The sequence below is a fragment of the Artibeus jamaicensis genome, unplaced genomic scaffold (assembly GCF_021234435.1).
Source record: "Artibeus jamaicensis isolate MK-2021 breed Jamaican fruit bat unplaced genomic scaffold, CSHL_Jam_final scaffold_474, whole genome shotgun sequence".
Classification (NCBI taxonomy): domain Eukaryota; kingdom Metazoa; phylum Chordata; class Mammalia; order Chiroptera; family Phyllostomidae; genus Artibeus; species Artibeus jamaicensis.
This window is the reverse complement of record NW_026522046.1, coordinates 49206050-49228488: the sequence shown is the minus strand read 5'-3', so window position 1 is coordinate 49228488 and position 22439 is coordinate 49206050. Positions and strand designations below refer to the sequence as shown.

At 63.5% G+C, this 22439-nt stretch overlaps 1 protein-coding gene across 12 annotated transcripts in view; it reads right to left on the bottom strand.

Moving 5' to 3' along the window:
• Nucleotides 1-22439, bottom strand: part of TIAM1 (TIAM Rac1 associated GEF 1) — a 194809-nt gene that overhangs the window by 69502 nt on the left and 102868 nt on the right. For 11 of the 12 annotated variants that reach the window (XM_053657893.1, XM_053657897.1, XM_053657892.1 and 8 more), the window contains 2 exons: nucleotides 12366-12548; nucleotides 6408-7381 (listed from right to left, as the gene is read on the bottom strand). In XM_053657893.1, the coding sequence (XP_053513868.1) occupies nucleotides 6408-7370 (963 nt within the window). In that variant the 5' untranslated portion in view covers nucleotides 7371-7381; nucleotides 12366-12548. Of the gene's footprint in view, nucleotides 1-6407; nucleotides 7382-12365; nucleotides 12549-13675; nucleotides 13697-22439 lie in introns of those variants that run through there. The other variant, XM_053657902.1, reaches the window with a different exon arrangement.

Below are 22439 nucleotides of genomic sequence, written 5' to 3'. Positions count from 1 at the left end.
TCTCCCCACTGCTGGGTCACCCGGCCTGTTGGGAAGGAACTGCTGGCGGCCCCGCCCCAGCCCGTTTGGTCATCAGTCTGGGATGTCCCACATTCCCACAAGCCCATGCTGTCGGGTGTGGGAAACGATGAGCCGCCAGCTGCCGGCACTTCTTGGCCCCCAGCTGCTCCACGGGGGCTCCGAGAGCCCTGCTCCAGCCCTCACCACCTCTAGGGTGGGAAACAGTGGGGGGGGGCTGCTCTATCCAGATGTCCAGGTGCCACACCTGTCCACCGGTCTCAGACTCTGTAGTACAAACCAAAAGCGGCCACTGTGATGCAGAGGCCCCAGGGTCACACCCTAAGAGACACCAGCCACCCCTCGGAGGCTGCGTCCGCGTGCCTGTCATTCGCAGGCACTGGATGAGTGCCACACTCTGTGGCAAGTTCCTGTGGCTCAGCAGAGAGGCAGCGGCCCCACGACGCAAGCGCCACCAGGAGCTGTGTCTCCACAGGGACGTCCCCCCACCCACCCGTCTCCAGGACACTATTCCTGAGGACCGGACTCTCCCCACGCCCGGGCCACACCTCCCAGCAACAGGGGCTCAGATGGTCGCAGGGAGCAGCCCCTCAGGCCTCAGGGCCACCGTCACAGGTGCAGGGTGTGTCCTGCACCTCAGGCTGGACAGCCTGCACCTGATGGGTCCCAGAGCACAGAACCACACAGAGTTTGATCACAAAGCCAGGGGAGGGAAGGAAGATGCTGGGTCACCAGCTAAGCAGAGAGAGGATACCCAACACAGCGCCTGATCAGCCCGAGTCCCCGGGGGACAGCGCGGAGCACACCCTACGCACTGGGAACGCTCCTCGGGAAATGCGCTGATGGCCGGGGGCCGCGCACCCGCCAGGGCCGCGCCCCCACCCCGTGGGCACTTCCCTGCACAGACACGCCCGTCCAGGGGACACGCCATGGCCATCGGGGGCCCCAAACACTCAGCAGCTGCCCGCCAGGGCTTTCCGCGGGCATTCCACCAGGCCTGCCGTGGCCCCGGTGCTGGAATCCAGAGGGCCTTCTGGCACAAGGACAGGCTAGCAACACCCTGGGTCCCAGTCCAAGTGTCCTTGCAGGGGACCCGGGACACCACAGGTTCCAGCTGGGCAGGGCCACTTCCACACCGGCTTTTCTCCCAGGAAACACAGGAAGGGTGCTTTCTCTTCCTTCTGACTTCCTCAGTAACACCTTTCTCCTCTTGTTGCCCGCGGAAACACACACAGCCTGGGGTGCCCACACAAAACGGGTGTCGACCAACCACGCTGCTGGGGGACAGCCACGCGACAGCAGCAGGCGATCCGCAGTTAGGTTCTGGGGAGCCCGTCATACCAGGGTTTCCGACTGAGCCGGAGTTGGCCCCCTTCAGTCCCCCACTGTGTTCGAAGGTCAACACACCGAGGGACAGGTTTTCTGTGTCGATGACAGGCAAACACGATCTCAAAAACCTATCAAGTCACACAGTCTGAGGACCCTGGGATGATTCAGGAATCGGAAGAACCGACCGGCCCCTTGTAGCAGAATTCGAACGTGACACAAAGTTGTGCTGTGCGTGACCTGGCTCGACTTCCCTGGTGCACCGGGCTTCGCTGCCCCACGCCTGGGGAGAGAAAGATGCCGGAAACACAGCGAGGGGCGAGTCCTGGCCACGGGGGCTCAGGTCGGACGGCTTCTGCCTGGTGGGTTCTAAAGCAGCCTTCCTCGGGGCCTCGCTGGGTCACCCCACCGTCCCAGCCCCCCACACACGGTCCCCAGGCCACCTCGGTCCACTCGCCCGTGGGGACCCCAGCACAGCACACACCAGTTCGAGGCAATAGCTGCTGTGGGGGGCCTGTGCCCCCGTTTCCTCTACAACAAGAACAAAGCGGCAGCTACAGTCCTTTCTAAAACCCTTCGTAAAACGCTGTGACCTGGAGTGAACCCAACAAAAGTCCCGAGAACCATGCCGAGCACGCGACGTGCTGCAAACGTTGACTGTGACTGCTGTCATCTCCATCTTCAGACTGAGTCACGTGGGGGCCCAAGGAGAGGACCTGAGGGTCTTGACCGTGAGCTTCCAGAGGGACTTGGTGGGACCTGAGGCCACGGACACTGCAGGAGGAAGGGTGGCCCTGCGCCTGCCTCAGAAAGGGGGCGTGTTTCTCCGGCGCCAAAGCTCCCGAGCCTCCTGAAGGCCAAAGTCGGCGCCCGACCCAGGAAACGCCGCGGCCTGAGCCACTGAGGCTCAGCCGTGAAACGAAGCCCGAGTTTACCGTCCACACGCTTGCGGCAGGAGCTCCAGACTCAGTTCCCCGTCACACCACACCCCGCACCTGCTGGCGCCCTAGCCCTGGTCCTCGCTCGTCCCGGGAGAACACCCCAAGCTCGGACCCTGACGCTGCCGCACTCCGGCCGTGCAAGTGAGCAGGCACTACCTCCTGTTCCGCCAACAGCCCTCTTTCGCATCTCGACCAGAATTGAGGGATTTGATCATAAAATCTGGGAGCACCTGGGTTGAACCCTGTGGGAGGGGGACGGGCTTCTGAAAATTAGACCCCAACCCGAGTGTGTGAGTCAGGAAACCTGGGTGTGAAGCCCTTGTGCGGCTGTGTCACCTCCCCAGGAAAGCGGTGGGGTCAGACAGGGGCAGCCTGTGGGCCAGCCTGAGCAGAGCCACACAGACACGCTGCCCTGACGGACAGCATCCCACGTCCCCATAGGCCTGGGACAGGGGCCCCGAGGCCCTGCCAGCACAGCGAGCACACCCTCTGCTCCCCGCTGGCGGCACGCAGTGGCCCGGCCTCCCCAGGAGACCCAGACCCCCGCAGACACGTGCTCTGCAGACGGGTGTCCCCTGCGCCGGCCCCACGGGCATCCCAGAGCCACACAAGGGCCGAACTCCAGGATGCGGAGTCAGAGTCACCGTCACAACCAGTGGCCATCTTTCCCTGAGCTGCCACCATGGGCCTGGCCCCGAGCACCCTGCCGGTGGCACGCCAGCAGGTGACAGGCCCCACACGCAAGCTCACACCCACTGGACCTCCTCTCGGCAGGACGCCGGCTGCCTCAGCTCTGTCCGCTGACCTGGGAACGGCCACGTCCGGCCAGAGGTCAGCGACGCCCAAGCCAGCTCTGCTCTCGGCACCCAGGGTTAACCCCTCCCCAACTGCCCCACGAGACGACCGGCCTGCTTGGTGCACACACGCAGCCCTCGGCACAGCTGGGGGGCAGACACGGCCCCGCCCCTTCTGACAGCCCGGGTGTCTCCCGTCTCAGCAGACGGCAGCCACTGCCCAGACACAGCTGCAAGGCGTGCTCAGCGGCGCTCGTGGGCATTTTCAATTAAAGACAAGTTGTTCCACTGTTTCCAATAAGAATGATTTTCTCCCAGGTAGCGGCCACAAGTCTGCCAGGAATACTGTTCTGGGGAGCACACTGCAGACAGGACTGGCGACACCCCCAGGGCCAGGGTGGGGACCTGGCTCCGTGACCTGGCACTGAGGAAGTCCCCAGAGTCAGACACTCCCACCCCCAAAAAGACCAAACACCGTGCTTCTCACGAGGCTCCCACACACCCACTACCTCTGCGAGTGCATGGCTTGGGACACAGTGGGCCCTGGAGGAAGCGCGTGGGAGGAGCGAGCCAGGCACAGACGGGGAAGCGCGGGTGGGCGCGCCATGTCCGCCGACTTCTGGGGTTCGTTTCCAGTCATTAAAGACCCTCACTCCACACACAGAGGAGACACGGAGGAAACACTTCTGCTCTCCGGCCAGACTCCACCAAAGCCTCCGCGCGGTGTCCCGCGCGGCCCTCCTGTCGGCTCCAGCAGAGGTTCCGCCACTCGCCCGGACAGAGAAGGGCCTGCGGGGACGCAGGGCGGCGGCCGGTGAGCCAGGTCGCACTCTGCCCTGCACCGGCTGCAACGGGGAGAGGGCTGCCCTCAGACAGTCTCTGTGCCACGTACTCATGGAGCGTGGAGGCCATCGGACATGCCTCTGAGGGGAGACTCGCTCTGGCCTTCGGGGTAGCCCCGACCAGAGGCCCCCCCCACCACGGGGCGTGGCGGGGACGCAGAGGTCCGGCTGTGCCCAGGGCGGGAGGCACGGACAGAGGAGCCAGAACCGGGCCTCCCAGCAACTGGGTGCTCACCGAGCGCTGACCGGCCCGGGCAACACCCACAGGGCAGGCCCCTTGTCCTGTCTCCATCAGTGCGCCCACCTCTGAGCTCCGCCTCTTTGAGCCAGCGCTGCAAAGCCAACCAGCCACGTCCCTGAAACGGAGCCCACCAGGCCTCTCAGGTGGCCCTTCAGAGGTCCCGTGTCCCACCTGCCTGTGACCCATCAAATAGGCCAGAGCCCACCCAGCAAGGCCGAGGAACTGCAAGGGTCTGCCAGTCACTTCTGTCACCACAGCCGTGCTCGGGAGAGGGGGGCCCACACTCCAAGTGCCCCTGGGTGCCGGGCTCAGGCTCCGCCTCCCAGGGCGGGGCCCCTAGCGCACGTGGGCATCACAGCAGCTGGTGGCATCCCTGAGCGGCCGCGCCTGCAGGCCCAGGCCCCTGGCTTCTCGTGCCACTTCACCTGGTTCACTCGGAGACCCTCGTCATTTCCCCGTTCAACAGAGGAGAAACTCAGGTTCCACAGCCTTGAAAGCACTGCCCACCATCACCCAGGAAAGAAGAGGCGCAGCCAGGATGCCCATCTGGGAAGCTGTCAAAGACCCCCACCCCCCAGCAAGGGGAGTGTCAAAAACAAGGGGTCCGTCCACACGGCCGAACGTCGTTCAGCCTTGAAGAGGAAGGAGGCGCTGGCGGCTGCCACGGTGACACACGCCGGACTCGGCGAAGTAGAAGGACACACACCACAGGACGTGGCGGGTCAGATCCCCAGAGCCCGAGAGCAGAGAGGTGGGCCCCAGGGCCGGGGTGGGGGGTGGAAAACGGTGCTGCGGGGAGGGAGGCGGGGTTTCGGTTGGAAGACTCTGAAGACCAAGGTGGCGAAGGCGCCCGACAGCGGCAGCGCACTTAACCCCCGAACAAGGGGTCCGGGTGCTGGGTGTCCTGCGCACTTTGACCCCAGCTTAAAACAGCATTTTAAAACGAAAGGGGTAGCTCAGACCCCTTTAACCTATATGAGGCTGGAGGAACAGAGAGTAAATTTTGATTGCTGTAATAAACACATCTACGATGTTAGAAAACTGCACACCCAAATGACTCATATAGAAGAATTTAAAATTGCAAAGTAGAGCCAGAACCCTGGGGTTTGTGAACTAAGCACAGACCCTGCTGCCATGCAGGCCCCCGTGGTCTGATGCTGACGACCCCCGACCAGGGCTCTGCACCGGCCAGGCTCCCTCGCAGCGCTGAGCCCTCCTTCCCATCCTGCCCGAGACGGCCCGACTCGGATGCCCGTCTGCTTGCCGCGGACCAAGGTCGGAGCACACCCGCTGCTCTCGCGCCGACCTCCGCGCAGACACTGCTCACCCAGGTGCCCGACCGGCCCTGCAAAGCACATGCACCCAGCCCGGGTTTCCAATCTGAAGCCCACCCTGTGGAATATCTGGCATCCTCCAGCTGCGCCAGCCACCCCTCCCCCAGCTCCTGGGACAGGAAGGGGCGGGGCCCTGCAGGCTCAAGGGCCTGTTCTCTGTCTCCTGTCACTGCCCATCACCACCAGTCAAGGGGCGGTGCCTCCTCTCCTGGGCAAAACCCGCCCCCAACCTGTGGCCCGTGCTCTCACACCTGCCCCTCCCGGACCCCAGATCCAAGCAAACCCACACAGCTTCACCCCCTTTTCCAAGGAGACACTGGCAGGCAAGGTCTGCCCAAGGCCACGCATGGAGCTGGCTGCCACGTGGGCGCTGTCCTTCCGTGACCCGCCCTCTGGAGGCGGCAGAGCTGGCACGTCGCCAGGCCCAGGAAACTGACCTGGCCCCGAGGGGGGCGGGGGGGGGGGCAAGGAGGCAGCCTGCCAGCGTCCGAGAGGCTGACGGACGCCCAGGCGGCCCTGGTCCCAGAAGCCGCTTCCGACAGGCCACCCCGACGGGCCTCCTGCCACCACAGTGCCCGGGGCGGGTGCTCCAAGTCCACAGGCCTCTGCACCCACCTGCCCGCCTGTGAGGCCCTGTTATGACAGGCGGGGAAGACCCGCAGGGCGCCGTGGGAAACTGGGTGGGAGGGGCAGCTTCTCAGAGCAAACTCCCCAGCTTCACTCCACTGCTGTCCCCACAGCCCCCGTGCCCGTTCTGTCCCTGGGCCCCACCCCTCAGGCACGAACTGGTAAGGCGGGCGGAGCCGCCAGGCCCCCGGGGAAGCCCCACGGACAGCAGAGGACCTCGGCAGAGCATGCGCATGCAGCAGAGGCCGCGAACCCTTTCCGACCTCCAGCCGCGGCCACGTTACCTGGGTTGTCCTGGCCCTCCTGCCCTGCATGCTGCTGCTGTGGCTCAGCTGTGGGTTGGTGGCGCCTTCTGAGAGGCAGTGGGACTTCCTGCAGGGAAGGGTGTTGTAGTTGTTGTAGGGGGCAGCCTCTTCGGCAGCGGCGGGTGGCGCCTTGTGGTTGGCCCGGTGGGGGTGGTCAGACGCCAAATTGCGACAGTAGCCAGCGCACTTGCTCCTGGGCCCCCCGTTGGCCATCACCCTGGCGCTGTCCGGAGTGCAGAGATCGCTCAGGGAATTGGCGCGCTGACAGGTGGCGGGTGGCCGCGGGCCCAGCCGGCTCTCCGCCCGCCGGGCCTCCTGGCGGTCCCTCTCCACGGCAGCACCCAGGATCTCCTCGTTGCTCGTCAGATGCTCTTGGCTCAGGTCGGAGAGCGAGAACTCCAGGCTGTCCTCCCGCCAGATGTCTGCGGACTTGGAGCGCTTCTTCCTGAAGCCGGCACTCTCCGGGAACGTGGGCCCGGCGCGCTCATAGGGATGCGGCCGCCTGCCACCCTCAGCCGGGTAGGCCGCATCCTCACCGTAGAGCCGGCTGTCCTCCGAGTCAGGCACGCTGGGCACGGAGGCCGCAGCGAGGACGATGCTGCTGCCCACACTGGGGGCCACAGAGGAGTCGGTGTAGGACACGGGCCTCAGGCCCGCATCCACACGGTCCACCCAGGTGGGGCTCCCGAAGGCCTCGAGGGCGCCCTCCTGCGCGAAGGGCTCCAGGCCGCTCTCCGCCAGCGACTGCGGGATGCTGGGGGTGCTGCTGGAGCGCGCGCTCACCTCGGAGCTCCTGGGCACCGCCTTCCCCGAGGACGCGTGCCGGGCCCGCCGCGCCCGGTGCGACAGGCGCAGCGAGCGCGACGTGTGCTTGCGCCCCAGGCTGGCACGCTTCTCCCCGTAGAACGCGTGCTCCACGCTCTGGCTCTCGGCGTTCCCCATGGCCGTGCGGTCTGCAGCAGAGAGAGAAGGAGACAGGAGGGACAGCTGAGTCGCTGAGGGGCACAGGCAGCGGACAGAGGAGCCCAGAGTGCGGGGAGGGCAGCCGGTGCCTGGCAGGTCAGGGCGGCACCCCGCACAGGTCGGGCTGGTTCTCGGGCTGCACAGGGTCGCGGGGCAGAGCCGGCAGCTCCCGAGAGGGCCCCCGCGGTCGTGGGACGCAGCACCAGCAAGACCACTGGAGAACCACCCGTCTTCGCCGGGGGTAGCTGCCCACCGCGCCCCCTCAGCGTACACAGTGCCACTCTTAGGGGCGGGTGGGGGGGCACCCGTCTTCCTCCTGCAGCTGTGCGTTCAGTGACAGACCTGAAGTCCTGCTCCCCCCCCCAAACCCAAGTCTACCCAACCAGGGACTTGTTGATGTCAGAAAACAAGACTTGAGAGGCATCTCGGAACACCCCCACCCCTCCCAGTGGTTTTCTGCTTTCTTCGGATTCCACCTCACACTTTAAAATCAATCAGAAGTGGAAACGCTGAGGGTTTAAGTCCAACGAACTCTTCCTAATAAAGCAGCAGCTTTCCCTTTAATTCCACAGCTGAAAACGCTGACTGTGGTTGGGAGTTGGGAGGTGGGCATGGGAGTGGGCAGAGCGGAACAGAAGCCCCGCTCCCCGCTGCTCAGCAGAGGCCAATGCGCTCCGTTTGGGGAGCAGACCCTGAGCACGTGCAGCTGGCTGGGTGCCCCACACGGGGGGGACTCGCATGGCAAGGCCACCAAGTGCCGGCTGGCCCTCGGGGCTACGGGGCACTCTCAGGTGCCTCCAGAGCACCCTCAGGTGCCTCCGGAGCACCCATCCAGTGTCGCCCACAGACCCAGAGGCCACTGCCCACAGTGGAGACCAGGAAACCCCTCGCAACCTAGCTCCTGTCTCCAAGTGCCTGTCTGCCCTGCGCGGTAGCGAGCTGTCTCTGCGCCCGAGGAAAACACAGCAGCTGGGTGCATCCCGGGCTGACTCCAGCACCCACCCTCTCAGTGACTCACTCAGGGGACAGACACCAGGCACCCAGTGTGTCCTGGAAGCCAGGCCACGGGCAGTGAGTGGCCAGAGGAGGCTCGGCCCCGCCCTCAGTGCAGGGCAGCTCACCCAGACCCCAGAGTATTCCCACCAGGACACAGGTCACGTGACCCCAAGGGGGAACGTCCAGCCCAGAGATCATCCCCCAAGATGTCAGAGCCCCCAGGTAAGAAAAGAGGCAAAACCTTGAGTGGAGGGAACGGGACAAGCGGTGCTGGCCGTGCGCAACCAGTCTCAGTTCCCTCCGCCTGGAGGAACGTGGGGCCGCGTGTCTGTACTCAGGGGAGGGACACATCAGCAACGCTGACGGCAGGGCGGTCTCCTGGGGTCCCTGAGGTCTGTAAGCAGACAGGACGTGCCCGGGTGTGTCTCCACCACCTGTCTTGTGAATTCAGAATAAAAAGTTCAGAGCCACGGTGAGCCAGCCATGCCGTTAAAGGGTTCGGGTCAAGACCAAGCCATTGCCTCAAACGCACTAGCAGGCACCTCGGCTGCTACACACCGAAGTGGGCATGCGTGGACTGGCAGCTGATTCTCCACCCTCCTCCACCCCAGGGCGTGTCTCTGCCAACCGCAGAGGGGTCCCACCCCACTCACTGTCCAGGCCCCAGGGCCTGTGGTGCTAACGGTGCCCATTTCAGCCAGGCGCTCTCCGGCCAGCACAGGCAGGCAGGCAGCAGTGTCAACCTCAAGGCCAGGGATGGAGTGGGGAGGGCCGACCTGCCGAGCCCCACCCAGGGATGCTGGGGGTGACCGCAGCAGGGTGGGCAGGAACTAGGGGCACTACAGTTGAGAGGCGGGAGTGTCAAGGGGCTGCAGAAATGGCCCTTACACTGAAAGTTTTCCCTGCACCCCGGCCAGCGACTCGGGGTTGGAGCCTCGTCCGCTGCACAAGGTCAAGGGTTTGATCCCGGTTCAGGGCATGTTCAGGCGCCAGCCAATCTAATGCTTCTCACACTGACGTCTCTCTCCCTTCCTCTAAGATCCATGAGCACGTCCTCGGGTGAGGACCTGAGGCCCATGAGGCCCCTGACGACTCCAGCGGGGTGGCGGGGGCTCTGAGACCGCTGAGTGGGAGGAGTGAGAACCACCCCTGCAGACCTCGGACGACCCGGCCCCTGCTCCACACGCCCCGCCCCTCCCCTGTGCAGACGAGGAACACCAGCTCTGTCCGGCTGCCTCGCGTCTCTGTTCTCACCCACCTGACCCTCATCGTTTATTTTTATTTCATGGAAACACATTTTACAACACCTGGTGAACACTTCACATTTGCACCAGCCCGTTTGTTCCCTGTCTGACCCCAAGCCCCGCAGGGGCGGACAGTGGCTCTGACCTTTCTGTCACTGGGCAGAGACCAGTGTGCTCTGCTCGTGACCAGGGCCCGGCCGGTGGCTGTGTGCTGTCGTCACAGAGGCAGAAACTCCTCGACGAGCCCGTCTGCAGAGCCACCAGGCGAGAGGGGACAGTTTAAGGGGGGGAAGCACGCGCAGAGATTTGAACACGGGGACAGAAGCCCGCACAGAAGAGCACTGGCGGAGGGGCAGCAGTCTTCAACCAAAGTCCGGGCCCAGGGGGAACCCCACCCAGGCTCAGTGTGAGACCGCCAGCGATGCGGGCAGGACTCTGGAGGCGCCAGGTCATGGGCACCTACCAGGCGGTGAGCGGGGGGCCGTGGGCAGGCGCTTCCTGGGAACGCGGCTCTCAGTGCCTGGGCCTCGGGCGCTTCCCCCTCCATGGCCCACGCCCAGGCTCCCTGGCAGCCCCCAGCCTCCCTCCGCTGGGCTCACCACCTCCAGGACCTGTGGACCTCAGCTCCCAGGGGGCCTCTCCCACACCTCTGAATAGAAGGGGCTCCACACTGCTGTCCCCTCCTTCATCCACCCTGTCCTTCCTCCGCACGCGTCACGGCTCTCACCAGGGACGTGGTCACGGGCCCTCTTGCCTCTTCTCCAGCCCCCCCCACTAGGACCCATGTGGCTGGAGGGCAGCGGGCGCACCCTAAACCACACTTGGAGCGCAGGCAGGACACAGCAGACGTCCAGGCAGGACGTCAAAGTTCACGCAACTGCAATCAGTACAGACCCGAACGCCCCCAACACAGGAACCAGAGGAAATGCGGTCAGTCCTCCCCTGCTGCCCTGCCCGCCCCTCCCTGCCCCACGCGGCCCCGCCCCCTGGGTCCATGGCTGCACTGAGAGGCTGGCTGTCCTGCCCGCTGTGCACCCCGACTGACACCCCTTCTCCTGGGCAAAGGGCCAGACCTCGCTTCCGTCCTTGTCCTAGCTGTCACCCTCCATCCCACCATCCTCCTCCTAGGAGGCTGCCCCCCCCCGGGGGGGGGGGGGGGTCTGAGGCCCAAGGCCCCGCCCCCACCACCAGGGCAGAGGGCAGACCCACTCGGCCTGATGGTCAGAGAAGCGGCCCAGCGTCCTGACGGGGGGTAGTCTGAAGGCCACACAGGGTCCGAAGATCAGAAGGAGCTCAGCCCCAGAGAGAAGGGCATGGGGGCCGGGGGTGCCCAGCACCGCGACCTTCCTCCGAGAGCGGCGAGTTCGTTTCTGACGTGACCACTGCAGCCCCCTTTACTCCCACCGCATCCCAGACACGGCGGGCGAGCTCCGGAGTCTGCAGGCACCTCGCCCGTAAGCACAGTCGCCGAGCTGGCTCAGCCCTCAGTGCCTGGTCGCTGCACAGGGGCTGCTCCTGGAGAGTGGCTGGCCTGCCAAGCCACATGAACAACACTGTGCACACCCACTGACCACACTGACCACATGCTGGCCTGCGAGCTGATGGCCCTGGGCCTGGCCGCCCCACTGCGTCTGGGGCGCAGTCACTTGCACACAGGCACACCTGTCTTGCCCAGTACACACCCCTTTCCCGCCCCAGTCCGGTCCCCTGGCGGCAGGAACTGCGCCTCACCCACCTCTACAGCCTACACCGCAGCTCGGCTGTCCTCCGCGGGGACGCTTGGGGCTGCAGCCACCCAGTGGCGGGGCCGCCTCAGCAACGTCCAGCATCCGTGCCCACCGGGGGCCAGGCGGCCCCACTCACAGCGCTCACCGCGAGGGCAGGTTTCTCGTCTCTGCTGAGGGCGCCCAGCCTGAGCAGAAGGCACCTGGTGATGTCTATACATTATGGCTATTAATAAAATATTTCACTCCCCAGAAGTATTTAAAAACTTATTAAAATAAATACAATGATTACCCTCACTGGCTTGAAAACAGACCTCCAAAACTTCAGGCAAAAGAAGGAAACGTATTTGTTTCAGAGTTAAATTTGAAACGAAAGTCACAAGACAACAGATTGCACATTTAAAATTAGACTCCAGTGGGAGGTCCTGGTTTCCAGCCTGGTTTTTCCCTCCTGGAGGCTGAGCCTGGAGACAGGGAAACGAGGGCTAAGATTAAACCGGGACGAAGTTCTGAAAGTTTCTGCTACATCTTTACAAACCCAGGGCAGGGCTTGGCCAAGGCATGCGCACCCGCCAACACAGGAGGCCGGCGGCCAGGAGCGGCGCAACAGAGAGAGACGAGCTCAGATTGAGAGTAGAGAGGCTACGACGCTACCCAAACCGAAACAAAGCACGTCACTGTTGCGAACTGGGATTTGAAGGCCAGGTTCGCCTTTTCAAACGTAATCCCATGTAAAGTCAGTAAAGCCTGGGGATCAATCTAAAAGATCCTGAGGGCAATTCACAGGGGAAAAAAGACTTCACGTGTACCTGCATTTTCTCTTTGTTGTTTTAAGTTCCAATGCTAATGCTTCTGAATTGTTAGGTGGGTGTGACCTTAATCCAAAGCCGAGGTTCCGAATTCTCTTTCCCACGAGCTACAACTCCTTCATGTTACAGCGGGTCCAACCCGCCCCCTCTGCCTCCTTCCCGTGAACTCACACCACACACAGCTGTGCCCATGCAACGTACCTTTGCAGGCAACAGCGGGTCGCAGCCCACTGTGCCCCGGGGGCGCTGTGGCATTTAGATCCTGGGTGGGCGGTGGTGTCAGGAGGCGCAGCACCAGGCTGGGGGCGTCAGCACCTGCTCCTCGGGGCGGGCATCGGTCTCACCTGAGCGGTCTCACCTGTGTGCACAGGAAGGCGCGAGAACCTGGAGAGCACAGGAAAGGCAACGGTCAGCAGCACGACAGAGCCACCTGCCACCCTGCCCCAGCGTCCACCTTGGGCGGCCCACCGCCAGCCACAGGCACAAACACCAAGCGGCGCCAGGTGAACCGTAAGTGCGGACGCATCCCCGCCCACGGCGGCAGCTGACCCTGCGGGCTGTGTGAGCGAGCGCACCCCCGACCAAAACGGGTCGTCACAGAATGACTCCCGTGGCTCCTCTTCGTCGTCAAAGGTCCCAACTAACAGAGCCAAAGGGACCCAGAGAGGCAGACCCGGCTGCCCTGGAGCAGAGCTGCACCTCCGACGGACGCGGACCAGCACCGGGAGGCGCTGGGGCAGAAGCCCGAGCGCAGCTGGCAGCTGGCAGCTGGCACTGGGCGCGTGTTCGCGCACAGCCATGCGTCACGTCCAGAGCAAGAGCGGCAGAGGGAGGGCACGGGGAAAAGAGTCAGGTGAAATGTCCCAGCCGTGACTTGACCCAAAAAATGAAGTGGCCGGGACTGGTCCACAAATGAGCGGTTTATTTCTCAGGCCTGCCCTGTGAGGGGCGTCTGCCAGCACTGAGGGGCCACAGAGGAGACGAGGGCCTGGGGCTGGATGCCCCAGCAGCAACCTACACTGGACCCAGGGACACGAGAGAGGGGTCTCCTTCGGGACGGCGCCCACGAGGGCAGTGAACACACACACACAGGGGCCGGCCAATGAGCAGAGCTCCTGTCCATCCTGGTCTCGGGAACGCGTGCGTGAGCCGTGCAGATGGGGAGTCACGCCCACAGGCAGGAGCATGACTTCTCAGCAGCGCCCCACGCTCACCCCCAAACATCTGCCTGCCCCCGGCCCCTGCGGCTGTCCTGTCCGTGCCCCTTCCCTGCGCACCCTCTGTGTGCTGCTCTGGGCGCATTTCCACACTTCTAGTGCGGCTCCGGAGTTGTCCAGCGCCAGGCAGAACAGAGGCGGAAACAGCCCAATCACACCTACGTGGCCCCGACGGCAGGGCCGCCCACCACCTGCACGAACTGATTCCAGCCTGCACACAGCCCGAGGTGGCGCCCTGGCTCTGCCTGACCAGTGCGAGCTGATGACCGTCTCCTGGAGCCAAACCACACATACCTGCCTCCCAGAACCATTTCCTCCGTGCGTGTCCTCGCCACCCGGGCAGAGAGCCCTCGGTGAGGAGGCACTCGCCACCTTGCGTCTGTTGTGCACGGCGGAGAGCACAGCTGAGTCTGGCTCCTGTACTTTCTTCCTGGTTTGGGTGAGAGCACATCCACCTGTGTCCCGGCCGTGGCAACGACCCACGATGCCCCACGCTCATCTGGCCGCTGGCTGGCCCTCGGAGGCTGCGACGTGCAGACAAGCAGCTCGCTCTGTGCCTGGTGGCCGCATGTTGTGGCAGTGGGGAAGGACCAGAACCCCAGTTCTCTGCAAGGGCCGCCAAGGATTCAATTCCAGCGGGAGGCAGCCCCACGCCCGCTCAGTGCCCAGCCCGCGCCTGGCGCCCAGCGGCATACCAGGCCAAACCTCAGCATCACCCTGCGCGTGGGGGGGGTCGAAGGCAGAGGTTGGGGGTCGGTTACCCGCCTCAGAAGGCGCCATGGGCTGTTACACGGGCGCCATCACAGGGTGAGCTCAGGGCGACACCAGAGTCCGTCCTCCACAAATGCCAGCCACTGTGCCCACACAGTTTTGTGTTTGTAAACCTCGGGGAACCAGCTCTGGGGGCCGCGGTTGTGGGGGCTTCCTGCACCGTGACGCCAGCTCGCTGAAAGGGGTCTGTGCTCCAAGCCGGGTAAAACCAGTCACCCTGCATGTGGGTGGAGACAGTGGGGGTTGGGTCTGCAGGAGCCCTGGAAGAGGGGGCCTGCTCGGCTCGGCCCAGCTCCGGGCACCCGCACCCCACAGCCCACTCGCCCTGCCTGCACGTCCTTGAGACAACACAGTGCATGGATGCTGCACGAACCATGTTTCTCTGTCGCCTGACGTGCCCCCCGCACATGTCAGCAGCTTCTAGCAGGTGTCCCATCCCCGGAGTCCCAGGGAAGCGTGAGTGAGTGCCCTGTGGGTGGGGCTCCCAGGCCCTCAGAAAACAGGCCCACCTGTCCAGGCTCCAACCCCATGGCCCACATGGAGCCACCGGGAAAGCCGTGTCCACGTCAACAAACCCACGCTCTTCCTCAGGTCCACCGGGCCGGAACTGTCCTTCTCGCTACAAAACCACTTAACAGGGGACCTGCCACCCGAAGACCTTCCAAGCCCCAGGAATCAGAGCATCTGGATAAGACGGTACTGTGCCTGCCCCCAGAACACCTGCGTCCTGGGGCCCGGCCTGTCGCTGCCTAACTGACGTCGTCCACTGCATCCTGGACCTGTGGTGCACCGGCCACTTGGAGCGTCAGCAGCACCGATGAGGACACCCCTCCCCCACCACGACATACCCCGAAGAGACAGCGAGAAGACAGAGATGAGAGGATCGGGCCGAAGCTCAGTCGCGTGCTGCCAGCTGGCCACCCCTTCCCCGCCCACAGCGACCCGATGCCCCCAGTGCTGTATAACTGTGGAGTCCAAGAGAACCACGCCCCTGGACCTTTGGGCGGGGGGGGGGGACGTGCGAGTCTTGCATCAACATCCTGAACCCGTCAGAATCCTGAGTATTTGTCACATGTAAGAAGCACCAGAAGAATTTAACTTCATACTTAGTCCAAAATCGTGTTGGATGCATGGATGGATGGACGGACGGACGGACAGGTCTGAGGCACTGGAAAGTTTTTACCAGCTCAGAAACTACAGTGAAAGAAAATTCATGTTCTCCGCTGATTTTTTTCAGCCATTGCTTCATTCACTCCAGGGCGACTGCAGAAGATGCATGGGCCTCTGAACTGCACAGGAGGAGCTACTGCTGAGACGGGAAGGGCAACCCCAAGGCCAAGGCCAAAGGAGCAGCGGAAGGAGGCAGGTAGCACGGCCCAGTCCGTGGAGCCTCGAAGGCAGCGCAGGGCGACAGGCGGCCCCACGGCAGCCACCTCCAGCAGGGAAAGCTGCTGGCTGTGCACTGGGGCTGGGACCCGCCTCTCTGCAGGGAGGTCTCCACCACGGGGCGGGGCGGGGTGGGGTGGGGCTGGGGGCTGAGCAGCGTTAGCAGGCTGGCCACCCAATGGCCGCACCCCAGCTGACACAGAGCGGCAGCCCTGCCCTCAGGAGTTTGGCTGCTGTACAAAAGCGGAGACTACACAAGGAAGAGGTGCCCCACCTTCCTTTCGGGGAAGCCACCGAGGGCCCTGGGCAGGACCGGGACTCTCAGCGAATAGTCACACCCTCGGGTGGGTGAGCAGTGCACACACTCCCGGCTCCTGCCCCCTTTGTGCGCCCCACAGGGGCCCCCACTGGGGGCTTCAGCAGCCCTGACCAACAGGTCTGGCTGGGACAGACAGACGTTCCCACATTCCATCAGAGCAGGGTGGGTGCATCTCAATGTGGAATGACATGTCCTGCCCCAGCTCAGGGAGACCACACCCCAGTTGGCTGGCTTGCAGCCAACCCCACGTGGACTGGGCAACAGCTGAGGCGTACGGCTCCGGCAGGCACCCTCTCAAAGGGGACACCTCCCACCAGGAAGGCAAGCGGGACGTCTGATCCAAACAGTGGAAGTACGCAAGTCTGGGCCCACTCGCAGCACCGCGACGGGGAGGCTGGGTCCCTTCCACACAAGGTCTCGGCACACAGGACCTGCCGCTGGACCACGCCCAGCAGGGGAAGAGGGGAGAAAAAGCCCTCCCAGAGAGCTCAGATCGGGAAAGACATCAAAACAGAGGCACAAATATTGGCCAACGCCACTGTGTAATCAAAGAATTCCAAAAGCGAGCAGCCCCACCTGACCGTGCGCAAGAGGCCGGAGCTGAGAATGCCATCGCCGCTGCACTTTCACTGAGTGAGCAGCCGCTGCTCACCGGAGACCAGCGGATCGGCCTCGAGGGCGTGACACCAGAGTGAAGGTCTGATGCCTTGGGGCCAGGTTGCAGGTCAGCCCCCAAAGCGCAAAGAACTCTCTGGGCCCACGGGCAGCCCTGGGCGGCAGCTCCCACTGTGGGCGCAAGTCTGCGGTCTCAGGAGGACCGGGGACTGCAAGGCTGACAGTGACGGGGAGCCACACGGGCGCGTCACTCAGTGCACCTGGCCACCCCGACACACGGGCACTCCGAGCGGCCACGGGCCTCCCGTGAGCTGGGAAAGGGGACAAGGACGGCTGCCCGGCAGCAGGCGGCTCTGGGTGACACTCTGCTGTGTCAGCAAAAACCGGGAGCGGATGACGCAGCAGCGGGGACAGAAGCGGCAGGAAAGACACGGACGAGCCACAGGGCCTCAAGGGACTCCAGCCCACCACTCTGACCGTCATTCTCCTCAACATTAGAGGACGGACCGGAAGTTTCTGTGCTCCCTATACCTCCAAAGAAGACCACGTTTCTGTAACTGCCTTCAGTCAAAACCAACGGGCACTGGGGCAGGGCCCGCCACAAGTCTCCCTGCTGGCACCCCCCGCAGCAAACACGGAAGCCAGTCAGCCAGGCCCCAGGGTGCCCAAGGGATCTGCCGATTCTTACGTCACTGCCGCTGCAGGGTCCTTCCGGCTGAACGAGGACAAGCATGCACCCCAGGAGAAGGACACACCAGGAGGAAAGGAGGAAGCACATGAGGCTGCAGACCCCACAGCACACTCAGTCCCTCCCCGAAGTTGCAAGAGGAGCCTCTTTCCAGGGAAGAGGTCCCGGGAGTCAGGAAGGTTGTGAGGCTGAGCGGTGACATCGCAGTCCCGTGCAGAAGACCCGCCCATGAACCACAAGGCGAGTCTGCTTCACACGCCAAGGCAACTTGCGGAAAAGGCTCAGCGTCCACTGCCCGGTGATGTCCGCGACACCGCACAAGCCAGGCAGCACGCAGAGTGGCTCCCGAGACCAAGCGGGCACACTCCGGTCGGGCCAGCGGTGGCGCCCCACACAACAGAACCGTTCTGAGCGTGCCCCCAAGAACAGTGCGCACTCACCACTCACTCACTGCATGACTGTAGACACAGCCCACGGTCCCCCTGGCTCCTGCGCACTTTAGACCCCCGCACAGGCTCGTCCTGCGTGCAGCTAATTTGAATTGAACAGAAACACACAGGAGCTTAAACACGCGAGTGGAAAGAAATACAAACTCTGAATTCCCTTCCTACACCCTGACAACACAATCCTGTCGCACATCCACCCGACGCCGGAGGTCGCTGCTCTGGGGTGTGGACGCCGACCTGGAACCGAAGAGATGCTGGGGAAAGGCCGCCTGTGGCAAAGCCCCAGAAAGCCTCCTCCGCACGCACGGCCTGTGAACAAAACCACCGCCAGGGCCGCCCCCGCCCCTACCCTCCCTCCCCTGCTGTCTGTGAGGTGCCGCCTGGTCCCCCAGGGGACAGGTCCCCTGTGCCACCCATGGGCATGGCTGACCGGCGGGGTCTGCAAGGTACAAGAGGACGCTCCGCAGCAGGAAGAAAGCTCACCTGTGGTTACAGGGAGGGAAAAGGAAAAGAAGAAAGAACACGATCCCCAAATCAGCCGCTGTCTGTATTGGGGCCTGTGAATCCCTCCGCTCCCGGCCCAAGCTCCCGGCCCAAGCTCCCGGCCCGGCTCTGCGGTGTCACAAGCAGGCCTCGCCCCTGGCACCCCCAGGACAGCGGCACGCCACCCAGAGCCAGAGCCCGAGACCGGAGCCACCCGGTGGTGACCCGCCGCCAGCTCGGGGTCCCACCAGTGGCCGGTGCGTTGGCTCTGCGACTGGGACCACGTTGGCTCGTCTTCGCAGTAGTGAGTGAAAGTGCGCCATCTGCAGAAAGAGGTGTCAGAAGGAAGGACTCCTCTCTCTGACCGCCTCGCCCCAGCCTGCGCCGAACAGCAGGACGACCGACCAGTAAGACGCAGTCGGCCAGCCGTTTGGATGCGGCAGCCCCACGCCGGGCCAGACACTCGGGGGCCTGAGTCTCGGAGCTCAGAGGTGAAGGACTGCATGCAAAGCAAGCACATCACAGAGAAACGTTTCCGAGTGAAACCCTGGTCCCCCGTGATGGAGGGAAGAGGTGCGGCGTTCTGGAAGGGACCATCCCCCCCGGGGCTCCGGCCTCCAGCCCTGAAGCCGCTGCAGCAGGAGGAGCTCTGCCCCGTTCACGTGGCCGACCCTGGGGGTCTGTGTCCCACCCCCCACACCGTGCCCCCTCCCTGGATGCCACACCCAGTCCTCCTCAGACAGGCCCCCCACTGCAGCCATGCCACTGCCCGGCCTCCTGCAACCCCCCCACGAGAACTCGCCCCTCACAAACCTGTTCACTGCCTTCCACAGGTTCCTCCCCCTCAGCCCGGGCCTTCAGCACACACCCTCGTGCGCCCTGCTCCCCTGCCTCCCACACAAAGACCCCCCCACAGAGGGCAGCCCGACTTCCCGGTGCACCACAGACACGGGATGCAGGCTGACCAGGCCTCCGTCCCCAACTGAGTGTCCCCATGACCCCCGAGCCAGTCAGGAGCACCCCTGGGACCACTGTCTCCCTCTGCACACAGACCACCCACCCCGCAGGCAGGCAGTGGGACCGGGCGCGGAAGCGGTGCACAGAAAAACACCCTCCCCTGGCACTTCGAGCTTCACGCACCTTTGTTCCCTCCCTCCCCCCTCCTTTCCCACCCAGGCCCCCAGAGCCCCTTGTCCGTCCTTGCTGTCCCTTCTCCGCCCCACGGCTCACACTCTTCTCTCCCGCCCCGACCCCACGGTGCACACGGCACTGCCAAGCCAAACCAGCGGGCCTTCGGTGGCACTCAGTGTCCCCGAGAGCGCCGCCACAGCGACCCCAGGGCCAAGTGTGGCAGGACACCCTGGTGTCCCGGCAGGCGACGCAGAGAGGCCGCAGGAGTCCTGGAGCTTCCTTCTGAAGAGTCCATCTGACTCGCAGACGTGCTCAGGAGTTAAGTTAGGGAGAGCAGAGGAGAAAAGGTGAACATGCATCATTTTCCAGGATGAAATATCCACACACACCCCCAAATAAAATGCCACACAGCACAGTTCCAGGATAATTCTCAGTTCACGATGGAGAGTTTGGCAGGAAAGATCTGAATCTCTACTCTTCCGGGATTTTCTTCATCTGAATACTGCAATTTTCAATTACTTGAAAACTTGCCTGATACATCTCTTCCATGGTAGGATCACCAGGCACATGCCCCCTGCATTAGGGTTCTCCAGAACTAACAGGGGGCAGGTGGGTGTGTGGGGTGACTGGGTGGGTACGTGGACAGATGGCTGGGTGGATAGATGGATCGGTGGGTAGTAAAGAGGGGGTGAGTGGGTGGGTGGGTGGATGGATGAATGGAAGGATGGATGGAGGGGTGGGTGGGTGGGTATTTTAAGGAACTGACTCAAGCAACTGCAGGGCTGAGACCACAGCCTTCAGGAGAGACTGGAGGCCCAGGCTGCACCAATGCCACGGTCTCGAGTCCAAAGGCTTAGGGAGGCAGAGCCCTCTCCTGCCACGAGACCTCAGCCCCGAGTCCCAGGCCCTTGGTGACAGGTGAGGCCCCCCTACAGGAGACCCTGGGGGCCTCCTGGGACCCTGGGACGTGAAGTTCCCGCCCTCTCCCACCCCTGGCCAGGACTTGCAGCACACTGTGTGGGGGTGGGCGTGGGGTGTGCCCAGCAAGTCCTCAGCTCTGGTGCAGCTGGGCCTGCGGAGGGGCTGGGAGGCAGGCTACGGAGGAGGAGGAGGGTCCGAGCAATTGCTCAACAGCCTCCCACACGGGCTCCTGAGCAACATCCCGCAGGGACAGCAGCTCCTCCCGGCCTGCCACAGCCGACGGGTCGCGGTGAAGCCTCCTGAGCCCTGCATGTGCCCCTTTCCCAAAACATCCCCCGTCAGGGGAAGCAGGCGGAGGGAGCCGGTTCAGGAGCCCTGCCCACCGGCTGCAGGGGGTGCAGGCGGCGCTCCACCAGTGCGGCTCTGCCCCTGGCGCCCCGGCCCCACACGCCCAGGGCCTGGCCAAGTCTGTGTGTCCCCGGCTGGGCTCGCTTTGACACAAAGGTCAGTGAGACCCCCCACCCCCCCACCCCACCCCCGCGCACAGTGGCTTTCACATCAAAGCTTCCCTCCAGTTACCCCTTCCAGACCTCAGTCTCCAGCCGACACATGACAACTCAACCTTGTTGGGCCCTGGGCCCTTCTCTGGGGGTGGGGCATGGCCCCAGAACCCCCGTGGGGCCCCTGACAGGGCCGTATCTCCGGAGAGCAGGAGGGAAGGAGAAAGGAGACAGACCCACACGGCCCCAGGCCCAGGACGAGCTCGGGAATGAATGCAAAGAATGAATGGGAGTCCTCCACCCAAGTGGGTGAGGCCAACACTCTCCACCCGAAAGACACGCTCTCAACAGGGCAAAGGCGGAAAGCAGGCAGATTCTGAAATATACGCAACAGGCTAAGATGGTAGTTTACCTCTACTGATGCTTCTCAGCCTGGTTCTATCGTTACTCAGGAAAAACGGTGATCACTTTGCCATCCTATTTAACCCGTAATCAGAATCCTGCTGAAGCCCAGGAGAAGGAAACACTTCTAATTGTGGCGGGTGAGTAAGGGGTGCCTGGAAATGATCTTACTAGGAAATCATGGCGTACAATACTCATTCAAAAAACCACCTTCAAGGGACCTTGCTGAAATAAGAACCATCATTTCAGAGTGGAAGCTGTTCACGTTAGAAATGGAAGTTTGTCACCCTAAAGGTTAGAGGATTTCCCCCAAAAAGCACCACACTGAGGCCCATATTTAGACAATGGAAGTGGTGAAATCTAAAATCCCCTAAGTCATGCGCGTGCATATCCCGTCCGTGATGAAAAGGCGCCGCTCGGGCACTGAGACTCACAGCCCCCCCATTTCAGATAAGATGAGAGACTCTCTCCGGCGGGAGGAGGGGGCGCGCCCACCCGGCCCTTCCTGAAGGCCCTTCCTCAGCACGCCCTGTCCCAAACCCAGCGCCCAGCAGGCCGCGTGGGTCTGGAGGAAAACCCAGGACCTGCCCAGGAAGGCGCGCACCTATGGCGCTCCACGCTGGACAAGAGACACAGGCGAGCACGAGAGAAAGCGGACGCGGTGACGTAGGAACTAGACGCCACAAACACGGGATGGACCTGGAGACGCTGTCCTGAGTGAAATATGCCACACACCGAAGGACACGTCTGTTCAGCTCCCCGGCGAGGGACCCGGGGGGCGGGCGGCAAGGGTCTGCACTTCCGGGGCCAGAGCTGCAGTCTGGGGGACGAACAGGTTCCGAAAACCACACAGACCCACTCGGTCCCGCCCCTGGAAGGCTGAAGGTGAACCCACAGGGCTTCTGGGAACCCGAGGGGGGTGTGTTAAGAACGGGTACCTGCAGGCACTTCAAAATGTGAACAGGCTTCTGTGGACGTCAGCCCCTTCACCGACAAAGGCCCTGGTGGGGCTGCCGCACCCCACACCTGCTCCTGTGCCAATGGCCGGCCTCCCAGCATCCGGCTCACGGAGCAAGGACCCGACTGCAGCCCGACATGCGCCCAGACGCGCTTCCACCCCCACACTGTCTCCCAGAAGGGAGGGCTCGCAGGGCTCCAGGGGCAGCCACCCTCTGGTTCACGGTGGGAGCCCCCTCTCGCAGAGAAGAAGGGGATCCCGGTGTTCCACCCACCTGCTTCACCCCAAAAGCTTGTTCTGGAGGCCAGCTGCCTACGGGAAGCCTGTGTCCTGCGAGTGGCACGGTGAGGACTGAGCTCCACAGACGCGCTCACTCCTGCCACAGTGAGACCAGTCTGACAGCGGAACCAAGAGCCAGGGAACCGCGGTGTTTCCGCG